This window comes from Labrus mixtus, chromosome 6, assembly GCF_963584025.1.
Source record: "Labrus mixtus chromosome 6, fLabMix1.1, whole genome shotgun sequence".
NCBI lineage: Eukaryota > Metazoa > Chordata > Actinopteri > Labriformes > Labridae > Labrus > Labrus mixtus.
In genome coordinates this window covers 7301707-7315647 of record NC_083617.1, presented here as the reverse complement: position 1 = coordinate 7315647, position 13941 = coordinate 7301707, and the positions used below count along the sequence as shown (strand labels likewise).

Sequence of the window (13941 nt, the reverse complement as noted above, 5' to 3'; positions counted from 1 at the left end):
GGTGTTACCTTTGCAGGATTACTGGTTCTCTTTGGTCTTCAAGCGCCTGGTTGGTCCAAGGGTGTTGGCTGTTCGGGTGGCTGGACTACAGAGAAAACCGCAACCAGGACGAGTCATACGAGACAAGCTACGTATCTACGCCCATTGTACCAGCTACTACAAGTACGTACTGCAGCTGAACCGCCCTCTCTTGGTTTATAGCCTGCTTTTAAACACAGCAACAAGCTAGATCATCATCATATACTGGGATTTCTTCTTCATTTGAGGCCAACTGATGACAAAGCGCACATCTTTCTGTGCTTTCAGTAATGTTCAGCAATGCTTTGGGAATGTCCTTGAAGATTTAGATGGAAAGCAGACCCCTGCGGTTTAACTTTTTCTACTCACTGTGTCCTCCTTGCAAACACCTGAGGCTCAGTCTGGTGGGGAAGAACAAAATCCCTTGCCAGCCCATTCAGCTTCCCATAAATAAGCAGACGGCAGACACCCGCTCATTCACAGCTCGGAGCCTATAAAACTTAACGGGTATCACTTATCAGGTGTGTGGCTTATGCCTCGCTGTCGTCAAAGAGCCGCTGAAAGAAGTGCAAGGCCTTCATCCCATCTCGGATTGGCTGGAGGGGGTATTTGAGGGGGAGGGGAAGGGACAATAAGGAGGTCTGTGCCACCGTGGCCTGTTCAAGGTTATCATTTAACCCAGACCAGCGGCTGTCAGCACCAGGCTAGACTTACTGCTTTACTCTAGGCAGGGCTCGTTTACAGCTGGAGCATCTCTCAGACAAATAGTGGAGCGCTGCACAGATAGACGATAGATAAACATGTCGGAGTTGCATAACTGAAACACACAGCCGCATGAGGCCTGATGACACTCATGCAAATATTTGAAATAGTTTTCAACAAGGGACTCCACTTAGCCACCTGTAATGTGTAATGTTTAATGGGATTAAAGAGAGGCTCATTCCCTTCATTCACATGAACTTCCTGCCAGAGTGCTGTATGCTGTGGTGTTGTACAAAAAAGATAATGTGATTAATATTTATAAAATCATTGCTTCTTGATTGATAACAACTGAAAGGTTGGGGGAAAATGTGGAGGGACATGAGGTCATAATTCAAGCTAACAACATATTCTATAAGTCATAAATAGCTACCAGAGCTACATTAGTTTAATTACTACGCATTCAAGTAATTCTCAGCTTACATTTCCAGCTAGCTAACATTCCTGTAAGCGAGGAATTTCATGTCTCTTCTAACATGGCTTGTAATACAATTAATAGGCATGTTAGTAAGAAAGTGGTTCCTCGTGTCCGCACTGAGCTCGGGAAAAGAGCAATTAGTTTTGCTTCCCCCGCCCTGCGTGGAACGTTCTCCAGAATGACTTGAAACAGGCAGATTTCATTTCGCTTGAAGCCTTTGGCTCTACCTTAAATGACAAAAAGGTGAGAGCATCAGAGAGTACCTGTGTTTTTTAATTGTTTTCTGTGTTCACAACAACTGCACTTTATCTACGAACTGATTTGCACGTTTTAAATTGTTGTTTGCTCTTATTGTTTGTGAACTGTTTCTTTATCATGTTATGGTTGTTTAGGACGTGTGCTGCTGCCCTCTTGGCCAGGTAACCCAACGAGATCTTGATCTCATTCGGTTAATTACCTCGTTAAATAAAAAATAAATCTAATGTTAGCTGTTGTCAAATTGTTGATTTAACTTGAAATATGGCCCGATGTCCCCCCAGATTTCCATTAGCTGTTGTTTTCATCAAAAACCCAAAGGGACATCGACCATATTTTAAATTAAAAGTAGTTATTCTATAACTTGTAACTTATATATTATTATCAGTTAGGAAGCAGTCAAAGATGACAACTTGTTTAGAAAGTCTATATGTGTAATCTGTCCACCTGGAACACAGCAGTACAACATTGTCGCAGCATTTTAGATTCCCGTCCTCAGCCTGACATCTGAGAACAAAAATGACCGCTGTGTGAAAACGCTGGCATTAGGTGCTGCACGGCTTAACTCAGCATACCAGTCACCCCTGGACAATGATCAGACAGAGAAGCGCTAAAGCAGACCCTCTTGAATCCAGTCCATCTTGCCATGATTTCTGCCAGGTTGTGGTTGTGCACAGTTCAGTTCTTAAGTGGACGAACCATTGTAGTCTTAGTGGTTAGACTGTTTTGTGTAAGACAGCAGAGAATATAAATGTACTCAGGCAGTCGGCGGTTTGAAAAGTCTTAGCAGTTTAGATATTTGACTTTCATTGCCCTTTTACCCCTTTTAGTGGTTTGCACTGCATTTTTTTCACTTTCCACCGATGCTCCGACATCAAACAGCATCAACACATGTTTATGTTCCTGGTTTGGATCCTTAAGAACCTCGTCATTCGAAAGGCCTGAGGGGTCATTATCTCTCCCTCCATCTAACCATCTGATGTACAACTCCGAGGCTTGTTTCTCAGAAACCTGGACCACGGCTCCAAGAGTTTAACTCCGAGCCAGACACACAGCTTACCCATCTGCAGAACCGCACTCTATTTCTCTCAGTCCATATATTGAATATTAGCAGTCATGCAGGGTTAATGAAATAAGTTGCTCTCAAAGTGCCCAAAAGAACACGGATAATAATCAAAACCAAAAACCAGGATTGTTTTTCAGATATGAGATTTTGGTGGTTACAGGGAGAGTTGTCTGCCAGACTTTTAGCCAAAAAACCATCCTGACCCTGAACACCAAGGCCCACATGTGGTATTCACTACAGCTGTGTTGTCTTTGTCCTCATATCTGGGCCCTTTATTAGATTTTATCATGTTGGTCTTATCTCTCTCCCTTACTTATTTACCTCTGACTGGTATCCCTATCAAGTTGTGTCCCCAGTGCTTCGCTCTCAGGAGAGGGACTCAAACATTGTTGTCGGTGTAACTCAAGAAGTTCCGCTTGTCGCGTTCACACCCTTCATGAGACGCTGATTATAACGCTACAGGTTTAAATATTAAAAAACTGTTAAAAGAGAAGCAGAGTGGGCAGCAGATAGTCACAAAGGGCTTTGAGAATGAAATGTGGATTATTATGGTTCTGACTATATATAGATGACAAGTCTGTGATGAACTGGCATTCCTTTCCTTTATCTCCCTTTATTACATTTCCCTAAAAACCTTTTGAGCCAGATGAGATCAAGAAGTCAGGGATTGATCCTACGATTAAAAGTGACGACAATTTATTATCAAAGCCTTCCTTCTCTTTGTAGTCATCTTTAATTATGGAGAATTTTATTCAAGATGGCGTAGCAATACATAAAGAATCCCGTTAAACAGATGTCGAATGGGAGCCTCTAGTTTTTCTGTCTTTTATTTTTCCTTCTTCAATGTGAAAATATATTTTTTTTAAATTCCCTTTTTTTCGTCTGCGACAGTCATAACTACGTGAGAGGGTCCATAACGATCTACATCATCAACCTGCATCGATCGAGGAAGAAAATCAAGTTGGCGGGGACGTTACGGAACAACACTGTCCATCAGTACCTGCTGCAACCCTTCGGTCCGGACGGACTCAGAGCCAAGTGAGTATCGATCTGCTGGTTTTTTTTGGGGCTTTTTGTGCCTTTAATGGAGATATAGGACAGTGGATAGAGTTGGAAATCAGGGAGAGAGAGTGGGGATTGACATGCGGGAAAGGAGCCACAGGCTGGATTTGAACCCGGGCCGCCCGCTTGGAAGTCTATAGCCTCCATACGTGGGGCACGCGCACTAACCACTGTGCCACCAACGCACCCCACATGCACACATATGCACATATAAACACACAGCGTTCTTTTGTTTTCACTTCAAACAACAAGGAGGTCTTGTTATATATGATACCGTTCTTGGCCACACTTTCCCTCCAGTCCAGTCAGTGCTAGCATTAATAACACAAATGAAACACTTCATATTTTCCTCTAATAATGAAACAGTTTAGAAAAAGGAATTATTTTTGCAACAGTCCAGGGTGTACCCCGCCTCTCACCTAATGACAGCTAGGATCAGCTCCAGCAACTCCTCGACCCCTAACGGGAAAAGCGGTAAAGATAATGCATGGATGGATGGATTCTTTTTGCAAGGATCTGAAAGACATTATGAAGAGGGAAAAAGTGCACTGAGAATTTCATAAACAACTTAATTGGGTCTTAAATAGTAAGTATTTTTTTTCCAGCCTTAATTGGTTGTTAAATACAAAAGTTGCAGGAAATTAATTTCAAGCAAACAGTGGGTGGTGGACTTATATTGTATAATTCAGATTGACTTGCCACAACATGTTAATACACACTGGAAAAAAAATGCAAAAGCTAAAAAAGAAGACATTAAAATCTACACTTACATATAAAATACTCCCAGTTTGAAGAGACAGCTTGAAATGCTAAAACACTGGAAGAATTAACAGAGAGTAAAAAGCTACTAAAAATAAAAGACATCGTCAAAGAAGAGAAGTTTCTGTTCATTTGGATTGTCTTGCTGTGTTACTCTGCTTTAGTCAGACTGAAACTTTCCTCTTCGTTTAGAAATAACACGTTGAGTATATCCAGAGTCGCAGACATCCGATGTGTTTACGGTCGTTTGGCTGAATCCGTTTTATAGACTACAGCAGATGTTTTGTCTGTACGCTTTTTACGTGTTTTTATATTTCTGCCATTTAAACTCTGAATCCTGTTGAACTAACTTTAAAGAATTACACTTAATATGATTAAGTAATTTAATTCATAAAGCCTTAAAACCTCCCTTCAAATTGAATGTTTATGCTCTCAGTCTCTTCCTTTCTGCTCGAAGCCCCTGGCCTGTTATTCTGACTCAGACTTAAGCCTCCAATCCTGAAACAACAGCCTAATGACCTGGGACTGTGAGAGTGTGTGTGTCTCAGTGTTATACGATATCTACAGTCGGCCTTAATGGAGGCTCAGGCATGATCCTTCAATAACGGCGTAATGATGGAGGATGTTTTAGGTGTTAGAACGGGATTGAAAGGTAATTAATAGCAAAGCAGGCTAACGACGGGCCTTTTTCAGGCTTTAAGTGCTTTCCTTTACCACAGGCAGCGCGGGGAGACTTTTATGAAGAATTTAGCAACACCAGATGTCTATAAATTTGTCTGAGTACTGCGACTTTTTAAAGCCAGCCAAGCACTCAGGTCTTTATTTTGAAAGAACACTTTGAGCAGTTCAGATTCATAACTTTTGCTTATGGAGCGTAACCTCTTTTGATATTTTATAGAATCTGAGGTTCACGTAAAATTTCAATTTTAATCGCGAACTTTACGACATAGCCATTTCATAAAGAATATTTACTAAAAACAGTAGAACTGTCGAGTTAAAACATGTGTTAGAGGTGCAACTAAAGCACAAAAACAGAACAAGTTTCTCTTTAGAACATGATTCATATGATATATAACAGTGACCGATAGTTTATACACTACAATGATATCTTAAATTAATTTAAAAAACGATGCATCATTAATTAACAAACAAATAGTTTTTAAAGCAGAGTCATGATGTACAAATCCTGCTGAGTTTCAAAATCTGATCAATTATCATCCATCCATTCTGTGAGATTTATCTTCATGTTAGGTCTAAAATCTATTTGTGAAAGTGTGACACTGAAACCTACAATTTTATTTCTAATGACTCCTCCATTATATTTCACATGTTTTTTAATGGGTTTTTTTTATGGGTCAGCTATAACTAAACATTACTGATGACATTTAGAGAGTCAGGAGAAAGACAAAAACAAAGTACAGGAAGGTAACACACAAACACAAGGTTACACTTACTCCAGATCCAGTTAACGGTGCAAAGATAATAATAATTATAATAATAACTTTATTTGAATAGGACTTTTAAAAACAAGTGATTACAAAGTGCTTTGACACATGCAGAAGCAAACATAACAACAAAGCATAAAAACACAATAACAACAAAAAAACAAAGCAACCCACGGAAGAGGCATGAAACCAAAAACAACAAAACCCCAAAACAGTAAATGAACCCAAACATGATCAGAATTCAAGCAACATAAAGCATATATTTTATATTTTATTACCCTGACTTATTTGACATTTATGCTGTGAAATGGTATTATTAAATATACAGCATTATAGAAACCTGTATCTGAGACAAAATGATAATTAAGGAATATGACAAATTAAATCACATCAAAATTACATGTTCTATTTTATATATATTCGTATAGTTTTTAGCTCCAGAACTTGTTCAAAATGTATGAGTGTAATTATGGCTGCAGTATTTAGGATTCACTGTATTCATGCAGTTGATGTCAAACTCTCGGGGAAAAAGTGAAAACAATTCTGCAACAACAGCACCCCCAAGTGTACAACTGACAGAATCATAGCGCTTAGGGAGTGAGGTGCATGAATAAACCAGATTTTCTCATTTTTATTTCACATAGTTTTCCCACAATAACCAGGTCTCAGGTCTCAGGTGAAGACAACTCTCAGAAAAACATAAACAGATGAGTTTCACTGACCAAAAAAATCAATGTGTGTTTTCTGTTCAGATACGTCCAGCTGAACGGTGAGAAGCTGCTCATGATGGATAATGAGACGTTCCCTGAGCTGAAGCCAAAAACACTGAGGGCTGGACGGACAATAGCCATGCCTCCCATGACCATCGGCTTTTATGTGGTCAAAAACATAAACGCATACGCCTGCAGGAGATAACACTGACCCCCTTCATCTCTGAGACATAAGCGACAAAAAAACATCAACCATCTGCCAGTCTGACTTAAAAGCTTCAAACCACTCTAATAATCTTACTGGGGAAACACGCTCCATCACCTCTGTTAATATATTTGTTTTAAGCTCTTGTCAATGGTGCAATCCTCCACAGGTTTTTCAATACTAATATTTAAACTGCTCTGAAATATTACACATGATCCTGGATATAGATTTTCTTTTCCCTTTCTGCTCCATCAAAGACATACAGTACCTGCCCGAGTGACTTAAAAAGGGCTGCACTGAACACTTAGTCAATTCTCTTCACCAGCAATTCCTTAAGATTTAAAGGTTTTATTTTGTTTTTTTGTAGTAACAAAATAGAAATGTCAAATGAGTCTACAATCTTTAACCTGTTTAAGCTATTTTCTTCTTCTTCTGGGTTTATATATTTTTACTTTTGCACTCTCTTTCCCCCCTAATCTTTCTCTGGGTGACGGACAAAACGTCTGAGAGAAATCCTCTGAACAGGCGGTGAATCTGAAGCTAACACAAGTCAACTTCAGTTTAGCTTGATCCTTTCCACACAGAGAAAACGCTGCCGTGTGTTCAAGGTCATTCCTGGACTTACCAAGATCTGTGTGTGTGTTACGTGTGACTGTGTGTGTGTGTGTGTGTGTGACTGTGTGTGTGTGTGTGTGTGTGTGTGTGTGTGTGTGTGTGTGTGTGTGTGTGTGTGAGACTGTGTGTGTGTGTGCGTGTGTGTGTGTGTGTGTGTGTTCTACTGATAAAGCTACTGATGTGTGTGTCCAGTCTGTTGAACGGGCCTCTGAAATGTTTCTTTCCTTGCTGTATCAAGTTGTTTAAAGCAGAAATCAGTTTCTTTTCTGTTTCTGTGTGTTTTTTGTTTGTCACATGTCCTCTGCTGCAGGTTTTAATCAGCTCACCCACACAGTGCGATGGCCAGGATGTGTTGCTGGTGTTGAAGCTGAAGAACACAGTGAACCCATCATTAGCATTCATACTCACATGGCTTTCATCCTCACAGAGTCTGGGATCGTTTTGGACTCAAAAACTCTGAAAAAGCAGTTCATCAGGTGTATTTGTCTCTCACTCTCTTCAGTGTGATCTCACGTTCGATTATCTTCTTATGCTGCTAGGTTTTTTTGTACTGAATATTCATGATATATTTGACATTATTTGTACAGATTTACTACCATTTATTTTAAGATAATGTATTGTACATAAGAAGAGGGACTAAAAGAAGTGATTTAAGCTTGTTATGTTTGCTCACATAAAGTACACCTTATTTATATAAAATATACTTTGCTTTTCTTTCTTTCTTATTTCTTTATTATCTTTCTAGACCACTGACGAGAGAAAACGTAGAATTTCAAGAACATTTTCATTAAATTACTGCGTGTCAACGTGTAAAGATGCAAATGTCAGTCGCAGACAGAAAGGGAATTCATGAGCCACGTTTCACATCTGCCTTTTTTTTTTTAGATTTTATAGCTTAATTTTTTAACCAGCCTTTTTCTTTTAAAGTGGGATTTTTTTTGTTTTCCCTAGGACCACGGAGTAAGTTAATTATTTCCCTGGAATGATTTGGTCATGTTGCTCATTTTGAGCTTATTCCTCCAACAACTTTTACACGTTTGAAAATAAGCAGGAGCAGGTTATGTGCCTGACCGTATTAAATATAATAAGTCAATCCTCTGAATGTGTTTATAGTTAAATTAGAGATGTCTATATTTCTTTTGGAGAGCATTATTTTGATATGTAAAGTGTGCTTATATATTATTTTTTGTTAAGAAAAAGTTTACATTGATAATAAACTCCTACAGATACCTACAAAGTTGATTATTTTTGCCGTCGTTCCTTTAACAAAAAGTCCAAACCCTCATGCTACCAAAGCAAGTAAAGCATTCCTGCTCAGATTTGAGTTTGTCAGCGGCTCTGACTTTATTACATTCTGTGAGTAAACTCACTTTGCAGCCTACCAGAGAGGATTGGGGAGCAAGCTCTCTGCTTTTGTCTAAACTGCTAAGTCCCTGCATGTGAAACAAATCTGTGCAAAGTAACCAGACTCCACAGCAGTTTTCAGGCGATGTCAGGGATCTGCGGAAGCATGTGTTTGCAAGTAAAAAAAGAGACAAGAGAAAAAATGAAAAGATGAGATTTATACCTGCAAAAAGATCAACAGTACAGAAGGAGACGACCAATAAAAACGTCAACATTCACGAAGCATCCTTAACCAAAGGCAGTCGCTTTGTTTGACGCTCACTCCCTCACACACACACACACACACACACACACACACACACACACACACACACACACACACACACTGTTAATCTCCATGGCCCCAGATGTGGCGGCAGCTGCAGTGATTCTTTGTAGTGTGTGTGTGTGTGTGTGTGTGTGTGAGTTGCTGTCTTGTCCCTGCATGTGGCTGCTGTTGGGAAACGTGAAACCAGGATGGGCTAATCCTCCAGACCTCAGCCTTTTGGTCCAGACGGACTAAACCCGGGTCAGACCTGTCTCAGTGTCTGCTGACACATAGAGAAGCGAGATAAAGAACTGGTTCCATGTTGCCGGCTTCATGGTCAGAAGCCATCACTTTCATTCCTCGTTCCTCCCCCGACTACGATTAATACAATAAAACAAGGCTTGCAACTCATTTCAAATGAAAAATGTAACTTTTGGAGTCATCCTTTTATCCTATTATTGTTTTTTGTCTTCATATGATGGACATAGTCAGTCATGGTGCACAACAAATGTATACCAACCTGTAGTTTTGTTAAATACTGTTGTATGTATACTTTTTAATTGGCTGGCTGCTTGAATTTAAGGCACACACGGTCAAGGTTTTTGAGGGTAAATTTCCTTGCCAACCTATTCTCTCTCTCTCTCTCTCTTTCTTAATCTTGAGGATGGAAATCACGACCTTTGCTTCTGGAGATGATGCATTTCGTGTTAATCACATTTGAATTGAGATAGGAACGAAAGCTTTCAGATTTTCTTGAACTACTGCATGAAACAGTCTACGGACCGATACTGAAACTTCAATACTTAGTCTCCCAGAAGATTATTATATACTTGATGACATTAAGTATGGAAGACCAAAGCAGACATGCGTACATACATCTTATATAGTCCTTTTTTTCTCTCTCAAGACCTCCACATGTTTATCCTCATGGTTTGAAAAGTACAAAACAAACAGAAATAGTCTCGGCTTACCTCTGTCATGGTCTGACTTGTCACAGTGACCAGTCTATTGTTTTGTATTCTAAATCACCACAAAATGTAACATTATCCTGAGAAAACAGCATTGTTGTCTTCAGATAGTTGAATAAATGAATCTGTTATAATAAAAACAGATTTATTATCCCAACAAAACAAGAAATATAGGTAGAGACATCAAGACAGCAATTGACCTTAACTCCTCATCGCCGTAAAGCATCGTTATCTCGAGATAATGGGATAAATAAGTCGAGATTTCGTTATCACGGGGACAATAGAGTAAATCAAATACATGGATGCATGTCCACTTATTGCCTACATAACTGATTGCAAGCTCTATACTTTTTTATCTGAACATACTCGGTGCTAATACGGTGCTAATATCTCTAGGAAGCAGCTGAGGCTTCACCTGTATTGACACTGGCAGCCCTCTACATTCTGGGATCCAGTGCATGTAGCTCTAATCTTGTTTTAAGTTCCATTCTTGGAAAACGTTCCTTTGCTTTTATGTCAGTCGCAGAAATGTTTGACCTCAGGAATGAACCCCGGGAACAGATCAAACTCACTTTGCATGTGGTTAATTTCAAACAGGACGGCATTGTTGACATGTCAAAATCAAACCAGACTCGTTAGCAGGGGGTTCATCTAATGAGAGGTCCTTGGAAGAGAAAAGTATTATTTATAATCAACGAGGCCTGCCTTATATACTACTTCATATCCATTTTGACAGATGCTTTTTTTAAAAGCTCAAACTTTCATTTGCGTTTGTTTAAAACTGGTCTTGGATCAGCTTTATGTTTGAAACATGCATCCCAAAATAAAATTTGTGCGAGAGGAAAACAATCAAATCATCTCTTTTGTGAAACCACTTTTCCCCTCCGTATACCAATTCCCAGATCTGCTCTTGAGTTTTGGCGGATACTAAGAACCTACCATACCAGTGGTCATACCAGTGCAATGAAAAAAAAAGAACACACATTACTTTTATTAAAAACAACTCTTTGCTAGCTTTGATAATATTTAACTTTCTGCTGGCTTTGCACTTTCTTTTGTTATCATGACCGTTTTCCTGAAACCATTTCATTACTTCTGGAGGATGATAAAATTGTTATCAGATTTGTGCATGGACTGATTTACTTTTCAAATACCCAACACCACATTTTGTGCTCTACCAGAGGCCAAAACAAAAACTGTCTGTCTCTCTTGGTAGTATCAGTATCTGAACAACTTGAACCTTGAACCTTATTTAAAGCTCCTGCGAAGAGTTTGTAAGTGGTTATGAAACAGACTGAAAGAATACTGATGCCTCAAAAGCAAATCTGGCTCCAGGAACACAGGAAGTCACATACACACGAGTGGCAAAGAAGATGTTTTTACAGCATAAATAAACATGTTTACAGCCTGGTACAAAGAACGAAATAGGCGTCAACTTTGTCTCTAAGCCTGTAGTTAGGTTGACTGACAGTTAGGCTGAGACAGGATTTCCATCATGGCAGAAGCTGCCGATGAGGCTTCGGGGCCCCCTGCTGTAACAGATGGCTGACGTCACTCAGGCTTGGTGCATTAATATTTACAGTCTATACAACCCAACAAGTTACAGTCCTTATAGGAGCTTTAAAGCAGAAGCATTCTGGAGGTATTCGGTTTAGTGCAATTATGCACCCAGCAATGGTCTCTGAGTGCATCTGCACTGTTGTGAAACACACTGACAGCTCAGAATCAGACTTACAGCCTATTGTTTTGCGTGCTTTAAGCGTGTAAAATCCGGTCCAATATTTACTCTTGTCTGGCTTCATGCTCGGTCACTCTCTTTTCTTTCTGTCTCTTATATCAAATAGTACCGAGACGAGCTAACTGGCTTCTTTTTTGGCTGAAGGCTTGTATGTCATACTACTGACATAAAACCGTAAGTACTTCCCACGAGAGAACTGCGGCTGTTGCCATAGTTACGTAGTTCTGAAAGAAGGTGACCTGGGTTCTCTTTGGAAATACGATAGACGCCTTTCTGCCAGTTGAAAGTTATTGTATTATAAGTTTTGACTTTGAAACTACTAATAAAAGATGGAAAAGTGACATGTTGTTGCTTTAAATCTGAGTTTGTTGAGTAAACATACTTCCTCTGACCACCTGTCAGCAGTGGATTTCTGACCAACATGGCCGCCGTGAACGTCCTCCACTCGGTCCGATCAGGATCTTATCGAGCCGATCCACAGAAGTGGTTTTGTTTTAGCAGACGTGGGTTCACATGAACCCGTCCTCTGTGATAACAACTCTGCGAGCGTCACTTCCTCCGACAAAATCTAATTGTGTTGTGATTGAGGAGGACTGCGCCGTGTCTGGCCACTTCTGCGTGACAGTGCCTCCTTAGTGGAGGTAACCGTTACCCCAGCCTGCCTTACTCTGTTTATACTCAGTGATCCATTTTGAGACATGCAAGGCCCCCTCGCCCTGTTAGCGTACACTGAGGATTTCTCCGTGTTTACTCTGTATATACAGGAGTCAGCTTAAATAAGACTTCCATGAATGCTGGATCCCCTGAAAACTGATGGACTAGATTAGACTCTGGCCCACAACGCAGGACTTTTGGCTTTTTGGACGATTTTGACCAAAGCAAGGTTAATAAAACATAAATATTTATGGTACTATGGGGTTCCTTTTCTGCACTCAGAAGCCAAACATACAATCTGTGCTGAATATAATGATACAAGACAGATTTGTTGTAGCCATCAAAACATTCTCTGAGACACAGCCTGCTGTTTGGTGTTTATTATGCAGCATATATGTCGTGTTTTTTCCTACAAGTTGTACACTGGATGACAGAATCTGTTTTGATGGAACAGAAAAGGACATATTGAGTTAATGTCTAATCCATCTCTTATTATGTTATATTACACAATAATGTTTTTTTGCCAACGTGATGATGGATTTTTGGCTTTTTAAAATGAATTCTCAATTCAATTCCTTTATAAATGAGGCACCCGTAGCCTAGTGTTTGATGTGAGTGCCCAATATAAGGAGGCTATATTCCTACAAGCGGGGCAGCGCGGGTTCAAATCCAACCTGTGGTTCCTTTTCCCGCTTGTCATTCCCCACTCTCTCTTCGTCCCCGATTTCTGACTCCATGATCTCTAAATAAAGCCCAAAAATAAACCTTTAAAATCTAAAATGTAATTATTTCCTATAAAAACATCATGAATCTGTACATTTATTGACTGAATGATATTTTAACCCAAAGTATTCAGGTTCGAACATGTTGTTGGAAATTATCACTTCTCCCAACTGGTCAAAATGTCATTATGTGTTTTATTTTCTTACAGGTTCATACAAAGATATATGGCACACTTGAGGTCAAAGCAAGGACGGTAAAACAGACTAAAACGGGACGACAATATAATACATGTAGAAGCACATATGAAACACTTAAAAGCAAGACAACATAAGACTTTTGAATTATAGCCTAGCGGTTGAGTCGCGTGCCCCTTGTATGGAGGCTATAGTCCTCGTCGCAGCGACCGTGTTATCCAATCGGCCCTTTGCTGCATGCCTTCCCCCCTCTCTCTCCTCCCAACGTTTCCTGTCTGTCTTCAGCTGTCCTGTCCAATGAAGGCAAAATCTGCCAAAAAACATCTAACTTTAAAACAGGACAGCAATACTGTGAAACTATCAAAGCACATACGGTATCTAAAAGCAGGACAACAAAACACGAGACGTAAACCTACATTTGAATGTAGAACATTAAATCATACATTGTATTTGGTAAATGGTAAAAGGACTTGGACTAATCAAGCTGCGTTTACAAAACATGTCACAGTCACTATTTCCTACAACTTCTACACTCTGATGAGGCCGCTAAGTAAAGTGATCAACTGCCCATCAGCGCTATTCTTTTCAAACGCTGCTGGTGTAGCAGCGGGAGCAATTTGAGGTTCAGTGTCTTGGTGTCGACGTGTGTGTGCAGGAACTGGGGATTGAAACCCCAACCTTCTGAATAAGAGAAACACAAC

The 13941-nt window shown here is 39.8% G+C and overlaps 1 protein-coding gene across 2 annotated transcripts in view; it reads left to right on the top strand.

Moving 5' to 3' along the window:
* hpse2 (heparanase 2) overlaps positions 1–8552 on the top strand; it is a 58062-nt gene extending 49510 nt beyond the window's left edge. Inside the window, exons 10-13 of one of the 2 annotated variants that reach the window (XR_009673255.1) lie at positions 17–162; positions 3408–3554; positions 6535–7338; positions 7433–8552. Coding sequence is in view for 1 of the 2 variants with exons in the window: in XM_061039768.1 (XP_060895751.1) it covers positions 17–162; positions 3408–3554; positions 6535–6697 (456 nt within the window). In the remaining variant the exon portion in view is untranslated. The other variant, XM_061039768.1, reaches the window with a different exon arrangement.
* The last annotated feature ends 5389 nt before the right edge of the window (positions 8553–13941 follow it).